The 15,859-nt window shown below is 31.8% G+C and overlaps 5 protein-coding genes across 7 annotated transcripts in view; 3 read left to right on the forward strand and 2 right to left on the reverse strand.

Moving 5' to 3' along the window:
- Positions 1-1,988: 1,988 nt before the first annotated feature.
- LOC105195572 (pleckstrin homology domain-containing family J member 1) lies at positions 1,989-4,505 on the reverse strand. Its single transcript, XM_011161030.3, has 2 exons — positions 3,835-4,505; positions 1,989-3,190 (listed from the first exon to the last, which is right to left on the reverse strand). Exons 1-2 carry the CDS (start codon positions 3,923-3,925, stop codon positions 2,718-2,720), a joined length of 564 nt encoding a protein of 187 aa, XP_011159332.2. The 5' UTR covers positions 3,926-4,505; the 3' UTR covers positions 1,989-2,717.
- A 400-nt stretch (positions 4,506-4,905) lies between these two features.
- On the forward strand, positions 4,906-7,704 carry LOC105195569 (DNA repair protein RAD52 homolog). Of its 3 annotated transcripts, XM_011161027.3 has the most exons (7): positions 4,909-5,295; positions 5,399-5,549; positions 5,638-5,786; positions 5,862-6,150; positions 6,232-6,372; positions 6,782-6,946; positions 7,036-7,704. In XM_011161027.3, the coding sequence occupies exons 1-7, from the start codon at positions 5,257-5,259 to the stop codon at positions 7,182-7,184; spliced, it is 1,083 nt and encodes a 360-aa protein (XP_011159329.1). In that variant the 5' UTR covers positions 4,909-5,256; the 3' UTR covers positions 7,185-7,704. The 3 variants fall into 3 exon arrangements, with proteins under 3 accessions (XP_011159328.1, XP_011159329.1, XP_011159330.1); XM_011161026.3 differs by having other exon boundaries at positions 4,906-5,295; positions 5,862-6,372; XM_011161028.3 differs by lacking the exon at positions 4,909-5,295 and having other exon boundaries at positions 5,441-5,581; positions 5,862-6,372.
- Positions 7,705-8,052: 348 nt separating this feature from the next.
- LOC105195571 (protein arginine N-methyltransferase 6) lies at positions 8,053-9,856 on the forward strand. The gene is made up of 4 exons (XM_011161029.3): positions 8,053-8,189; positions 8,265-8,379; positions 8,495-8,861; positions 9,287-9,856. Exons 1-4 carry the CDS (start codon positions 8,154-8,156, stop codon positions 9,801-9,803), a joined length of 1,035 nt encoding a protein of 344 aa, XP_011159331.1. The 5' UTR covers positions 8,053-8,153; the 3' UTR covers positions 9,804-9,856.
- Positions 9,857-10,630: 774 nt separating this feature from the next.
- Positions 10,631-14,397, forward strand: LOC105195568 (MOB kinase activator-like 4). Its single transcript, XM_011161025.3, has 4 exons — positions 10,631-10,878; positions 11,406-11,779; positions 11,861-11,995; positions 12,072-14,397. The coding sequence occupies exons 1-4, from the start codon at positions 10,819-10,821 to the stop codon at positions 12,166-12,168; spliced, it is 666 nt and encodes a 221-aa protein (XP_011159327.1). The 5' UTR covers positions 10,631-10,818; the 3' UTR covers positions 12,169-14,397.
- LOC105195567 overlaps positions 13,430-15,859 on the reverse strand; it is a 28,351-nt gene continuing 25,921 nt past the window's right edge. The window contains exon 5 of the mRNA XM_011161024.3: positions 13,430-15,085. Coding sequence (XP_011159326.2) covers positions 14,881-15,085 — 205 coding nt within the window. The 3' untranslated portion in view covers positions 13,430-14,880. The remainder of the gene's footprint in view (positions 15,086-15,859) is intronic.

The following is a 15,859-nucleotide window of genomic DNA, read 5'->3' on the forward strand; positions in this document are numbered from 1 at the left end:
AATATTTCGATGTTCTCAAATAGAACGAAGTGCGGCTTCAAATGGTACAATCTTACAATTAGTTCAATTAGTATTTTATATCTCAGCGCGCGTAAACGTGCATCGCGTCTTGCGTACGCGTGATTTATTTAAAACAAATATAATTGAAAATTATAATTAATAATTAAATGAATCGAATATTTTCATTCTCAATAACAATTTATCAAAAGCGAGAATTTAATAACGTATTTGTATAGACGGCCAAAAAATTATGAAAATAATTAGAACGATAAATTGCGATGGCGACAAATGTGAGAATCGGGTTTTCTTGGCGTGGAGAATCTCGCTGAGGTACCAGAAAATAATGCTGAGGTACCAGAAATACATGATCGGCAAGGAAGTATGCTGAAAGTATTCGGAGCGTGGGCGTTGCCTCCCCCACATTGCTTCCTCGTATCTACGCGATGATTGGTCAACTCTCTCTAAGGGGAGCGTACGTACTAGCCCTTTACACGCCCACCCAAGAGCGCTCTCATTGGCTGGCGGCTGGAGGGAGTAGTAAGAGTGGGAGAAAGGGGAGTAAGGTACGCGAGGTAATTCCGCGCACCTTCGACAACCTCCTTGCCGAACATGTCTTTCTGGTACTCGTGGTGTATTTTTCGAGATTTTAGACATCAAGAAACCTCGATTCGTGCTTAACCTAACAGTTGAATTTATCCTGTTCTATTTACTTCTATAATTTTTTAAGCGTTTATACAATAAATTAATATACATTGTATATGCAGATGCGTAATCAAATTTTTTCTTTTAATTATTATTTAGAATAAGAATATTGTTATTTAATTATTAATGTATTTAATTATTAATTATACTTGAAATAATTGGTATAATCGTTTATTCGAGTTGGTACGCAGAGACACGCGTTCTGATTAAAAATGATATAATAATATTCTAATATTATTTATTATCAGATTAATTAATAAATATTCAAAACATTAAAAATATTTAAAAAAGATTAACAAACTTTAAGTATTGTTAATAAAAGCATCTTTTTTGACAATTGTCTCGCTTTTCTCCACGCTTTTCTTCTACGCATAATAAACGTTTAGCTGTGACAAAAATGTGATTTTAAATCTGCATAACGGCATAATTAATTTTTCTTTTATCATTTAACGACTGATTCAACAATAAATGATTGCATTTTCATGCTACTATTAATTGAGTTCAGTAACATCTATGTACAGTCGTAATATACTGAATTAAAATAAACTAATTAAATTCGGTTTTGTATCTATAAATTGTAACTAGCGTTTATTACATTTTACCTCAACAATTATAATAATACAGACGTTACTAAACTCGATTAATGAACGACGTGTAATTATAATTATCGTTTCTATAATATTATTAAATTATTTGGATTGACGAGCGGTGCATAAGTAAAAATAAATAAATGTCGGTATCTTAAGTATAATGGCTGATAAGGCAGAAAATGATAAATCTCACGATTAGTGCTAGATGGTAATACCTTCTACAGCCTCCTTTCTCATCATGTTTCTCTAGTAACAGGAACAATGTTTCGAGTCATGGACGTGACGCGTTTACCAGTTTTCGCTGTCGCTTTCTTCCTCCTGTAGAATATACTTCTCTAATAACTTCGATTTCTCCGAAAGCTTTATGAGACGCGTCTTGTCTTGTCTAACTTATTATCGAAACATTTTCACTTAAGTAACTTGATACGAATTCAATTATTTAGCAGTATTTCGGAACGTTTGGAAGACGCGTATTTTTATTCACCTATTGTACTCTATTAGTATTTTCTGTAAAATACAAAATAGTGGAATAAGTATATTTATGATTACTATTTATTATGAAATGTATGCATTATTTCTTATAATATGCATACAATAATTGATAAATGATACTTTTCACAGATGAGTAATAGTTTTTATTAGTTTAAATATAAATACGTATATAGAATAGGTTTTAATAACATATTAGATAAAATGTGCAGAAATTATAAAAATACCTTTATTTTTTTCCACTAAAAGCTTTCCAATCAATGTTATTATGTTACATAAATTTGTTAAAAATAGAATTGAGTATTAATGAATGAATACTTTATCAAATTTACATGCAGATGGAGAAATAAGTGGCAAATAAATAATCACAAATTTGTCTTATAATACAAATTATACCTAATATGTATCTTTAGTTGAACATTAACATAGTCATCAAAATATTACAAAGCATACATTAATACTTATAGAACTTGTTTTATATTATAAATTAATCCAAGTTATTATCGTTGTACATATTTTACATTCATACTATCTCGCTATTGTCATACTTCATGTTTTTTTTTTTTTTTTGTATTAAGCTTTGTCTTAAAAAAACTTTTCAAGAATCGTTTTCAATCTCTTTTCTACTTTAAATATAAACTTTCTTATAGTAAACAAAATCATTATCATTTAAATTACTCCATCTGACTATATTTTATTTTTCTTCTATATTTTGTCTTATATGTATGATTCTATACATATAGTATCTTACTTATAAAATATATAAATTATTAAAGCTCGTACATACTTAATGGCTTGCATTTTAAAACTAGCTTGCTTGTGGCAGTTTTACGCAAAACTCTTGACTATGCATTTCTTCAAAATATAAGTTTTGTGAGGCCACTGGTTTATAAAATTACACTTCAATTTAATTAGTCTAAAATTATTCTTTCCGCATTAAAGGTCTATGAGATTAACTTCCCTAGTTATTGTATTCAATGTAGGTGCGACCGACGTTGTGAATGAACGTACATGAGATCTGAAGCTGGCAGGTTCCCAAGCTTCATCTCGCACTACACCCTGATTCCTAGGATACATAAGCAAAGGGTCTTTCCCTGTTTTTTGACACAATCTCTCTTGAAGCATGATCAGGCGAGATCTCCAGTATCCATAGCTCGCCTGCTTAAGGGCACTTATCCACTGCTCCACCTGAGACTCTGATCGACCGCTCAGTACATGCCTTTTGTCCAGCTCGTCGCGGAATGAGATGCTGAATGCGAATGCCCCTTCAGATGAATTATCTATATTGATATTGCAATTCTCTAGAATGATAACTCCAGCAGGTTGCCTCGTATCGATGTGCCCCAAGTCATTGATGTTGAAGTAAAAGAGTAGATTGTACCGTAGCTTGAACCATTTCTCTTTGAACACTGAAAGCAAATGTAAAAATAAATAATAGATATATATTATTCATTCAGTTTCATTCTAGTTATCACAGTTATGCAACATTGTCTATTCTTTTCAATGGATAGAAGAAGAAATTGATACAAATATTTTTACAAAAAATTAATAATTGAAAAGATAACTTTAGACTCTAATTAAATTGTTATATACTTTATATAAATATTACATTAGACTATTTACATGTAAAATATTGATATAAATTTCTTTGTGTTGATCTAGCAAGATTCATTCAAAGTATTTCAGAAGCAAGATAATTACTTTATAATTACTTTATGACTAAAACTCTTTTAAGAAGCTTTACTTACAACCGTTTCATTCTTTCGAAACTCATCTGTCATCAAATCCACTTCTTGAAAATGACAATAAGGATGGAAAATTATTGAAAAATAAGATTAAAGTGATTTAAAAGAATCCTCCTTAAATTAAAGAAAGATATTCGCGCAATAGCAGTAACGAATCTACAATCTAATCCCGTAGACAATAATTATATGTAATCGAATCTCTCCGCAGAGAAGTTTACCTGCGTCTACCGAGTGACAGGTGACAGGTTAAGACTCGTCTCGCGTTACGTAATAAAACGCTCCCAATATTAGCGTCACACTAAACTAACCTGACTTAGGTGCCCGTTTGTGGTTTAGGCGTCCCTCCAGGTCTGCGGGTCCAAAGCTCGCTTCCGCGAGCTCCCTGTCGTTGAATCTCATGTCCAGTGTCGACGCATACACGTGCAACTGCGTGCCACGAACGTTGTTCACAGGGGCTGTCGCGCCGCTACAATACGTTCCATCTTCGATTCGTCAATCGCGTTAATCGTGGTCCGACGTGCCGCCAGGCTCAGCGAGGCTCGCCTCCCACGTTAATCATACGGGCAATAGACGTCCTCGTCCTCTCGCTTGAATGCTTTCACTCTCGTGTCGATTAATCAGACGCAAAATGAAAAAGTGAGCCTCGTTGACAAGCGTCTGCCGCGCGATCTGACGAACACGTCAGCGCACGCGTCATAGATTCGAAATAGCTCGTTCTCTGAAAGAGGCTTTCACGCAGTTTTCTATTTTCCGGTCGATGATTATTGTTAGTTGAATTCAGCCAATTCAAATCTCACTCTCGACGCTACGAACGCGGAAGGGATAGCCCCACGTTCATTCGTGGATCGGCCCGAAAGGAAGTGATTGTATACTCACTTGGCAGGATATAAACGCACGTTAAAATTTATGCACGTTAATTTGAAATTCTTGCAGTTTATTGTATTAAAGACTACTTCGACTCAACTCCCGTTATGATTTTAATCGTCAGTTTAACTGGTCGCATGACACCCACAGTTTATCAACTCCTGTTATTTTATCGTATAAAAATTATCAGTTCTCTTTTCGCTTACATACGAGAAGATTAGATTACAGGGACGATAAATTGAAACCAAACGTTTGCTGTAGGAAATTCTACCGGTTAAAATAGTCACTGATTAGTTAATTAATTAGCCTGGTCGGAGATTAATTAATTAATTAATTATTAAATAATTATTAAATAATTTAATCTTATATCCATTCATTCAGACAATTCGTAGATTAATTCTCATTTCGATTTATAACATTTAAAAAAGTAAATATTATAATATATTTACTTTTATAAATTTATAAATATTAATATTTATAAATATTCATCTTACATAATTGTATGTTGTGTTTGGTAAGGAATTGATATGAATGAATTACTTGGAAAGGATCGTCAAGTCGTTCGACGTATTGGAAGTATTGTTTGATTGGTTAAATTTTTAGAATTTTCTAATTGATCTTATTTTAATTGGTCAATCAAATACCAAAACATTCTTTAGTGTCAAATTAACCGCGTCCACGACTAATCGATTTTTTCGTCTGCTAGAGTGTCGTTGTTCGAGTCTAACTATCGAGATGGCGTACCTGTTTCATAATCTTTCGATTACGATTGGTCGATTTGCGTTTTGTTTACGTTTTCTCGTCCGTGTTCGGTCGCTTTTACGCGCTAAAATTTGCAATTTGAAGACTCGGATTTTGTCATTGATATGCACAACGGGCACGATTACTTGTCGTGTATCAAAATCGTGAGTAATCTCACAAATCTTGGTTTGTGGTTTTGTAAGGTTAAATGGAAAATATTTTGTCTTTTGTGCGAGGATAACACAAACGTATCAATGTTTTCATCAGCCTGCTGCAAAACAAGGTACAATGACCACGGACAAGTCTGAGAAGGTAGGTCCGACGAGTTTAGCAACGGATCATCGTGATTTACTCTTAACGGCCAATAAGGTTTTCGGCGAGGGCAAGTGGAATCATACTGTTATCAGCCAAACCTTGGGTACGTTTGCCACACTAGTTGACAAAATTCTGGTAAGTGTAAATAGGAATGTATCAGATCCATGATAATGAACTTGAATTTATTGTAGATTTCGTCGAAAATGTTGGGGCCAAGTGCTGTGCTGGCTGTCTCTCTTATGTTAAGGTTCAGGTTATGAATGGAAACTCTCATGAAGAAGTTGGTTATTACCATGCAGAGGAATCTACAAAAGGCTTGGCGATACACATGGCCAGGATTGTATATATCGCTTGAAAAATTAAGTGGAGTATTTTATATTTGCCTGAATAATTATGGAATTTTCTTTTCGCACAGGGTTCTGCTGTGAATGGTTTAAGAAGAGCTCTGTTGTCATTTGGAGACAAAATTGATAAAGAGTTGCAACAGCTGCAAAGACCGATTACTTCCGAATTTCAAACTGCTAAAGTCCAAAAAGTTGTAGCACGATTATCGGATAAACAACTTTCAGAAATATCCATTTCAAATAAAATGCCTCTAAAAGAAAAACAAGCTAATGATGTACAAACAAATGTGTCACGATCATCGGATAAACAAATTCTAGAAAAATCTATTTCAAATAAAATACCTTTGAATGAGAAACAAGGTAACATTGTAAGGACAGGTGTGATGATAAATAAGCAGATTTTAAAAAGATCAAGTCCAATTAAAATAGCTGCCAAATCAGTTTCAGTACCTGTCAAATCAATTTCATTGTCTAAAGAAATAAACGAAGCTGAAGAAGTGTGTAAACAACTCTGCACTCAGCTTAGTCCTTACCAAAGTAATCGTGTAATAATAAGACACGTACCAATTAAAAATTCAACAGGTTTGTAATGAAATTTTCAAAGAACATTATGAGAATGATATAAATCTAAACTATAGAAAGTTCTTGAGGAGTAACTCTTTAAGATTTTACATTGATTGTTTTATTCAATTCAATCATTCTGAAAAAAATTGGTTTTTCTTATTACTTGATTTTATATGATGTGCGATATATTGACTGTAATACAGCTCAAGGATATTTTACTGTATAGTGTTAAAGAAATTTATTTTAAAATATTATTTTTAATTATTATTCTTTAAACTGCTCAAAAGCTTGAAAAAATTAAAAATTTGAATAAATTGTATCTGTAATTATTATATAATCATTGTTTAAATTTATATTATTCTCAAATTATTCATTACAATCGTAATACAATGCATATACATGCAATATTGAATTATTACATATCTAGGTCCTTCAGTGGTTCCTGCTGCAATATCATCTGTGAATAAAAATGGACAGGTTAATATGAGATCGTTTGTAACAATTCCACTTAAGATTGTTGAAAACAAACTAGATAACAAACCCTCACCAAATGAGAAAACAAATTCTTCAACTGAGAAGAAGTCAGATCAAGGTAACATGAAAAATATATTAGTTTATTGAATCATTCTTGTACGAGAACATATTTTATTTTTAAACATTTACTGTTTCAATTCTGTGTAGCATTGTCTGTTCAAGAAATGCAACGAATGGAGAGGAAAAGAAAACAAATGGAAAAACAGATGGAATTTAAAAAGCGTATGATGGAAAAAGATGGTATAAAAGAGGAATCTATCAAACAGGAACCTATCAAACAAGAAGTCCAATTCTAGATATTAAGATATCAAAGATTTCATAGTTATATAGTTTATTTCATATCCAATTTAGAAATATATTTTTTTAGACAAGATATTCTTACTAGTTGACAAGTTGTATACGCCTTGAATTTTCTCTTCAAGTTGTCTAATGCAAAATTTTTTGTCAGATAGCAAAACCTGCAGATTGTGAACAAAATATGCTATCGATTTTTGGTTACAAAAAAGAAAAAATTACAGAATTGGAAATATCTGATGATATCAGCAAACTCATAAAAAATAAGCCTGTTGACATGTTATAATCAGCAGATTGATAGCAGAAATCGAACAGGATTTGCAATTGATACTCGTTTTCTGCTCTCAGGTTGCTTACACGCGCAGACTGTACTCAATTTACTATCAGGGAATGCTAATTATTGTTGCTGAAGTTAGGATATTTTATAATTAATTTATAACCACATCGATTTTTTTACACCAAGCCAAATACTGTAAATAAATATTACAATATATCAATAAAGATATAAAATTTAACATAAAATGTTTGATTTATTAAAATTGCTAATGTATACAAGTTACATTATGTATCACTTGAAAAAGAGGTTAGAAATCTCTAGTAGAGCACAGACGCAAATATTTCAGAAATTCGGATTACTTAAATTATCCGAAATATATTCCTAAATAAGTGTTCTCGGTAGGCTTGTTTTTGTGTGCGTTTATTGGACATGAAATAACAATATTAAGTCCGCAAAAATTATTTAAAATATAGACTTAATCAACATACAGTGAGGTAAACAAGAAGAGTAAATTATGCGCGTATTATCCACGTGGTGTCAGTGATCAAAGATCGAAATACATACATTTTTTCAATAGAGATTGCTTGGAAAAAACAAAGACAAGATAAATAAAAAACAATATTAAAAATAATAGAAAGCGTGAATTATTTCACATAATTTTTATTCATATACTTTCTAAACGTATTAATAAATAATGGATCAATACTTTGAAAGTTACGAAGAACTTGATGTAAGTGAAAAAAATGAGTGTATATTTATATGTGCATATATATATAATTTTTATAATAAATTTTTTCATTTTTAGATCCATCAATTAATGCTAAGCGATAAAACACGTGTCTTAGCATATAAAAGTGCTATTTTTAATTCAAAAGAGCAGTTTCAGGACAAAATAGTAATGGACATTGGTGCTGGCTCAGGTAGAATAATTTGCTTATTCAATACTTTTCAAAATTATTAAAAAATTTTATATTTAAGAGACATGCTAAATATATATTACAATGTAATATTATGTTGGTCACATATCTTTTGCAGGAATATTATCAATTTTTTGTGCCCAGGTTGGTGCAAAAAAAGTTTACGCAGTGGAAGCAAGTATATTAGCAAAGAGTATCGACCAAGTGTCTATTGAAAATAACGTGCAGGACAAAGTTGAAGTAATTCACAGTAAAGTAGAGGATATTCGTCCAGGTAGTTTGGAGAATGTGGACATAATAATTTCAGAATGGATGGGTTTTTATTTGGTACATGAAGGAATGTTAGATTCTGTACTTTTTGCTAGGGATAACTTCTTACACGAGGATGGTCTGTTATTTCCATCCATTGCAAAATTATACGTCTCACCATGTCAGATACCTTCCATGTATGAATTTTGGGGTGACGTGTGTGGAGTCAGTATGAGGTAATTAATGAAAAATAAAGAGACTATCATTTGAAAAACAAGGAGATGCTAAAGCAAATTATCAATATTTTTTTATTAAAAGATATCTTTAAATTGTGTGTGGGGGAAAGGAAGGCTTTACAGAGTTCCACAATTTATATTTATAATTAGTAATTAATATAATTAATACACATTATAATTAATATGATATATATTAATATATATTATAGATATTGTTAAATTTTTTTATTAGAAATTACCTTTATGCTTTTCATTCTGCTTATTTTGTGCAAAAGGTTTTAGAACGCTAACCAATTCAAAAGTATCTTCTAGTAAAAAAATATTGATAATTTGCTTTAGAATTCCCTAAAGTTCTTTCATTATTTTTGTTTTAATTATAGCAAGCATTATATTTATTCTGTATTCTTCAATCTTTACTTATATAGGTGTATAGGGAAAAACTATAGAAAAATTAAATCCTTGAAGCCAGAAATTTTGCTTCTAAATCAAGATGACCTTTTGGCAGAAGGTAAATTGTTTGCTTGGCTGGATTTGAAATGCATCTCCGTGGAAGAGATAAATCTATTAGGTGGAGAAGATTACGTATCGGTATGTGAAAAGGACGGGAGGTTTCAGGGATTGTGCATTTGGTTTGCGGTGGAATTTCCAGATGGTTCGGAACTGTCCACGGGACCTCGTGACAAGGCGACACATTGGAAGCAAACCGTGATTGTTTTGCCCGAAGATATAGAAGTGACAAACAGTGAACCTGTCGCCTTTAAATTGGAATTAAAAAGAGACACTTCATATCCGAGGCGATACAACATGGAATTAAATTTGTTGGATGCGGAGGAACTGGAGCATGAGGCTCCATGCAATTGTCACATGACAAAATGTATCGTGACAAAACAGTACATCTATGAGTTGGATGTAAGCGAATCGCGTGCTGAGGAAAATACTTAGGAAAATATTTTTGTACATGAAATATATTTTCATTAAACTATCTAAATGACAAATTTTTATCTAAGATTAATTTTCTCATCCATTTTCTATAAATATATCAATCAGAATCGAATCTGCAGTTTTTGCAAACTGAGACATTTGAAAATCAACAAATCATTAGTAAAAAAAAATATATATATTTTAACAGGGTAGAAAGTGACTTTGACTAAGCTCCAATTAATTTAATTAGCGTAGTTGATTTGTCAAATAACACCTGTAATATTTTTATATATTACCTATCATTAGTTAATTTTAGTTGATATTTAAATCTTTTATCGTTTCTTTAATTATCGCAAAAACTGTCTACAGTATATTCAATTTTTATTTGGAAGAGTACAGAAAAATTAAAATTCTTTGCTAATAAGAAAATGTTCAACTTTATTTTTTATTTTTATTTTATTATTTATCAATAAAAAAAAGAGAAAATTTATTTTCTTTAATGAGATTTATTGAACTTTGAAAAATGTTTAGTAATGAAACAAAAACAAAAAATGAGCTAATTTTCAAAAGTTAATTTTACCCTTTCAAAGTAAATTCAGAAAGAAAAAAAACTTAATTAGGCATCTTTCCTCGTAGAATTTCGAATTCGCAATCCAGAAGCAATATTTTATATTTGATTAATAGACGCATAACGGAAAGTTAATTAGAGTCGTGTGGAAACCACGTCATAGAAATCGACGAGGAAGCGCGCACGTCAATGGGTCAGGATACGATAATACGTTTTTTAAAATTATAACATCCAGTTTTTTTCCTTCACGCCTCAAGTGGTAGCGTGACGGCGCATGCGTCACTTTCTTCCGCCAGTCGGAACAATCTGAGCGAGTTACTGGGCTTGACTCGCCTCGTCGCCGGGGTGGGACGAATCGTCGCTCGCGGTCGTGCATCTATCGACGGGTACCGCGGCGACGGAGTAATCGTCTCCACGCGATTCGAGCGTGCCACGCACCGGTCGTACGAGCGCGACAAGTGTGGCAAGATGAAGATGGCGGACGGACCCACGATCCTGCGGAGAAACAGGCCCGGAACGAAAGCAGAGGTTATTAACGCCGTTAATCTCGTTAAGGAGCCGTTGCACCCGCGCCTCGGGCGACACCCGACCGTCCGGGATCCGCCCGACGGTGCCTCCGCAGAACTTCCCGGCACTCTCTCCCCCGTTTGACACTTCCCCGATGAAAATCGATGAGTCCGGGATAAACGGAGATACTGTTTACACTAGAATGTTTCCCCGAATTCCCAGCATCATTCAGTCTCACGACATGTAGTACCGTTTCCTTCACCGAGCGTAACAGATTGGACAGATGATTTATATGTATTTTCGACTAAGTACTGCACGTTTACTTAGACGGTACGGACCGTTTTCTCAGCAGGTTTTTATTGATTGTTCAACATTATGATAATATACGCAAAGCGTTAAACAAGTGCATTTTATATACTTATATCGGATCTATTTTTACATCACGACAAGCTATATAGTGAAGAGGGGATCGATTGTTTATGAGAACGCTGACGTAAATCTGATTATTTTTATAGAGCTCATGATCAAGGTTCTATTTTGTTCTATAGGATTTCAGCAGGTGGCCGGATGAGCCGTTCGAAGAGATGGACAGCACGCTAGCTGTGCAACAGTATATCCAACAGATGATCAGAAGAGATCCATCTAATATTGATTTGATACTTAACATGCCAGAGGCCAATGACGAAGGTGTATGGAAGTATGAGCATCTCAGGCAGTTCTGTATGGAGCTCAATGGTTTGGCAGTTAGATTACAAGAGGAGTGCCATCCGGAGACTTGCACGCAGATGACAGCCACGGAACAATGGATATTTTTATGCGCTGCGCATAAAACTCCCAAAGAATGTCCCGCGATTGATTACACTCGACACACACTGGATGGAGCGGCGTGTCTACTTAACAGCAACAAATATTTCCCCAGCAGGTATCTCTTTCTTCTGTATGTCATTTCTAATGGATCACATTTTTATTGTGTAAATAAATCTCGTGTAAAATTGAATTTCAGAATCAGCATCAAGGAATCCTCTGTAGCGAAACTCGGTTCCGTTTGCCGCAGGGTTTATAGAATCTTCTCTCACGCATACTTCCATCATAGAACGATATTCGATGAATTTGAAAATGAGACGTTCCTTTGCCGCAGGTAATTGATATGCTCTGTGTACATGAATATTTTCAATGTGTATTATATTAGGGAAACTATATCGATTTTGTTGTAGATTTACATCATTTGTAACAAAATATAATCTGATGTCAAAGGACAATTTGATAGTACCTATTATGGAAGGTGAAGGCGCAACGGAAAGTGAAGCATAGGATCTAACATTGCGATCGTATTGCCCAAAGTCGAATTGCCAGATTTAGTAAGAAAAGAAAAATGCTATATAATATTCATGCATTAATCTGATATTTTGTGATTAATATTTGAAGATCTTTGAAAGAGGTCAGTAAATTCACTCTTATTTAAATTACGAATATTAGAATCTTTTTAATATATTATATAAAAAAATGTGTATTTAAAAAGTATTTAAAAAATTGCATCACATTGGAGTGTACGTTATTTACTTTTCTACTATGTTCTAATATTGAGTGAGTATATGGAGCAAGTTATTGTGGCAAACTCAACTATTGAATGTAAATGTATGAATTTTCAAGACACTTGCTCCATTAAAAAGAATTTAGCTTTCACAGAAATATATTTTCTTGATAACCGACATATTTCAAAGATCTCAAAAAAGACAAATTCTTATCTTTGCTCAGTATCTTATTAAACAGAAATTTGTTCTTAATATATGTTTTATTAATAGCTGTGCAATTATTGCTGTAGACAGAATATTTTTTGTGTTTAATAAGCACAATTCTCATATTCCATTTGTTTAATGTCTAAGATCTGTGCAACACTTTTTAAATGATATAAGAGTTAATTAAAACTATCAACTTTCTTGAAACATATTGTATATGGTAATTTAATCTGTTATACTTTTTATATAATATATTACATTTAAATAAGAAAAAAAAGAGGAAGAGAAAATATGACGTTATACACTTTTTATCTTACGCTATTGAAGTTACTATTGACGCTGGCAAAAGTGTCTCTCATATCTCTATCTTATGCTTTACCTTTTGTGAACATTTTTCTGTAAAAATAGACTGTGTCTCTGTATACGCTAAATATGTGTAATGGAAAAATATATAAGTCATTCATGTATTACCTATGTTACACACTTAGTGTGTGAATAATTGTTTATAAGTTTCGAAATAAGTATAAACCAAATTCTATTGGATCATTTGTATTAAAATTCTATTCTTAAATTGTGCTCTAAATTTTATGTATTATTAATTTAATCTTGCAAAAATAGAGTGCATTGTACTGAAAATCATCAAAATTTTTCAGTATAAGAAACTGAGATAGTCAAATTAATACACAGTAAATAAATTAATTACGTTTTATTCTTTGATAAAATGATAGATCTAGATCTTCAAAAGTGATCTTTATATCTGAAAACGACTTGAGGTAAAATAAGATCCAATTATACAGAAATTTTCAATAAGATGAAGATGGTAACACTTCAAATGTTTGTTGCCGCAATTTGCATAATCAGAAAAATGCGAATTTATATAAACAATTGTAGAATTTTACACATTATTATACCAGCATCGTGTTAGTCTAGGGTGACTATAATAATCGTCATCACGTAGTTGGTCTTTATAAGATGTATTGTTTGAGCGAGAAGCATAGCGATAAATGTGGTATTGCACTGTTATTTATAATACATACACATTTATTCCATATAGCAATATAAATCAGGATGTTAGGCTTTTTCTATCCTGTTCTTGAAAATTTCGTAACAATTTACGATGAATCTTGAACAGATTGCTTGTTCCAAATGTCGGACTTAAGGCTAGGTCGAAACTATAATAAACAAAAAGATGAAGTGTAGAAGAGTGGCTGGGCGCCTTATCAATTCGCCCATCTGTGGCTTTTCGAATCTATAATAAGATATTGCTATGAAATGTATAGTGCGAATACGTTTTTTAAAATGAATATTAGTAAAGATGATTTTTTTTATCTGAAAAATAGATCATAAGATGAGATCTTATGACAGCCGATCAATAATGACATTGCTTTCTGACACGACAAATATTCATTGTAATAATATGTAATTCTCATCATATAAAAGTAGTGTCTTTATGAAGATAGAATAATAAAATTCATACTCAACATGTATTGACACATGTTGCTACGCGAGAATTGCTACTGCCCCACGTGCTTCTCGTAACGAGATTCTGTCAAGCGACGAGTGACGTTTTGACATACTGCGCATTGCGAGATTGTTTCTTTTCGTATTCGACGCAATGGAAAAGATATTGTAACACTGTATATAAGACTTGTAAGTACAAAAACTCGAGTTATAATGTATTGATGAATACCGCGAGATGTGACGAGAGATTCTTTATGCAGCAGGTATATATATACATATATATGACGTGTGACTGTTCTTGTGAAAATTGTCTATGTAATAAAGAAATAAACTTTCTACATAAGATTTGTGTTATTGCTCTTTTACAACTGTTATTAGAATATCTTAAAGTTGTGTGGTTTTTACTCTTTTTACACAGAAATCACACGCGATTTTACACAAAAGCAAACAAAAATTTAATAACTTTTAAAACAATAAAAATTATGCAATTAAATTTTACACAGGTACTCAAATGTAATAATAGAACAATCTATACAATTTTTATATTTTTGATAATGTTTTGAGTAGTGATACATTCATCTTTAATTATATGTTGTTCGACTCAAATTTGCTCAATTAATTATATCGGTTTGAAGAAAAGGATCTCCAAAAAGTTCTAAAAAATTTTATAGAAATCTTACATTAACAGATAAACTCATTTAAATTTGTCGTCAAAAAATTTTTTTAATAAAATATATTAGTAAGAAAATAAAATATATTTTTTTACAGTCCTAAATAAACAAATAAATGTATAAACCTGTAAACAGAATAGGGTTAATTATGTTAATTAAGGTACTTTCTTTTTCTTCGAAGGTAATTCCACATTTTTTTCTGATTGGTCCATTTTTTTCCTTTTTTTGTTTTTTTCCTTTGTCTGGAATTGCTCATCGATACGAGGTATATTATCAGTGCTTTCCATTGTAGTGTTCGCTTCTGATTTCGCTGCATCTTTCTCCTGCGGAAATATTTCACAATCCCCGGGTGCTTGATACCTAACGAAATATATTGAGTTGTTACATAAGTTCGTTCAATTTTTTACCCCCTTTTTTTTAAATAAAACATACATTTGTAATGATACATTACAAAAAAAGGTAAAAAATTGAACAAACTTATGTAACAATCCAATAATTTTGTATATATTTTTTTCATATAATTATTGCAAAAAAATTATCTAATTGTAATAAAATTATTAACAATAATAAGCTGAATATTATTCAACTATTCTAAAGCTAAAAATATTCTACAAACGATATTGTTGTTTAATGAATTCTTTTTGCTATCTTTAAAATTCTTAGTCTGTTAAAAGTATTTGAACGTATTTAAATATTGATAAAATATTTAATAAAATTAAACTTTGTTATGTTTTATTTGTTTATGATTTTAAGTACAAAAGTGTATAATCTAAATTTTGTTAATGGTACATATAATTTCTTATATTTGTAAAATAAATATAAGAGTGTGATTTATTTGACATAAATAATCTTTTAAGATATTTAAAATTAAATGATAAATAAGTCAGATAGATCTTCAGATAGGATGTCATGTGGTTCTGTGTAAGACTCACATATCCCGTATATATGGATTTTTCAATTCGTAATCTTTAACGAGAATCACAGAGAAACTCTCTCCTAATTATTCGCCATTAACATATTTCACTCCTTAAAGAAAAGTGATGTAGTCAAAATTTTTCAACATTGTGTATTGTGCTCTAAATGGAGAGTGATACATGTAAAAAGCACTTAAATAAAAAAAAACTACTAAATCTG

This window comes from Solenopsis invicta, chromosome 4 (genome assembly GCF_016802725.1).
Source record: "Solenopsis invicta isolate M01_SB chromosome 4, UNIL_Sinv_3.0, whole genome shotgun sequence".
Taxonomy (NCBI): domain Eukaryota; kingdom Metazoa; phylum Arthropoda; class Insecta; order Hymenoptera; family Formicidae; genus Solenopsis; species Solenopsis invicta.

What these genes read in the sequence shown, in the direction of transcription:
- LOC105195572 (XM_011161030.3), bottom strand. Translation starts at nt 3,925, where the DNA reads ATGAGATTCAACGACAGGGAGCTCGCGGAAGCGAGCTTTGGACCCGCA. An exon ending in CAAACGGGCACCTAAGTCAG is followed by an intron (nt 3,191 to 3,834) that starts GTTAGTTTAGTG and finishes ATTTGCTTTCAG; the next exon opens with TGTTCAAAGAGAAATGGTTC.
- LOC105195569 (XM_011161026.3), top strand. Translation starts at nt 5,257, where the DNA reads ATGCACAACGGGCACGATTACTTGTCGTGTATCAAAATC. An exon ending in ACTTGTCGTGTATCAAAATC is followed by an intron (nt 5,296 to 5,398) that starts GTGAGTAATCTC and finishes TGTTTTCATCAG; the next exon opens with CCTGCTGCAAAACAAGGTAC. An exon ending in ACCAATTAAAAATTCAACAG is followed by an intron (nt 6,373 to 6,781) that starts GTTTGTAATGAA and finishes TTACATATCTAG; the next exon opens with GTCCTTCAGTGGTTCCTGCT.
- LOC105195571 (XM_011161029.3), top strand. Translation starts at nt 8,154, where the DNA reads ATGGATCAATACTTTGAAAGTTACGAAGAACTTGAT. An exon ending in AAAGTTACGAAGAACTTGAT is followed by an intron (nt 8,190 to 8,264) that starts GTAAGTGAAAAA and finishes TTTCATTTTTAG; the next exon opens with ATCCATCAATTAATGCTAAG. An exon ending in GTGTGTGGAGTCAGTATGAG is followed by an intron (nt 8,862 to 9,286) that starts GTAATTAATGAA and finishes TTACTTATATAG; the next exon opens with GTGTATAGGGAAAAACTATA.
- LOC105195568 (XM_011161025.3), top strand. Translation starts at nt 10,819, where the DNA reads ATGAAGATGGCGGACGGACCCACGATCCTGCGGAGAAACAGGCCCGGA. An exon ending in AACAAATATTTCCCCAGCAG is followed by an intron (nt 11,780 to 11,860) that starts GTATCTCTTTCT and finishes ATTGAATTTCAG; the next exon opens with AATCAGCATCAAGGAATCCT. An exon ending in GAGACGTTCCTTTGCCGCAG is followed by an intron (nt 11,996 to 12,071) that starts GTAATTGATATG and finishes ATTTTGTTGTAG; the next exon opens with ATTTACATCATTTGTAACAA.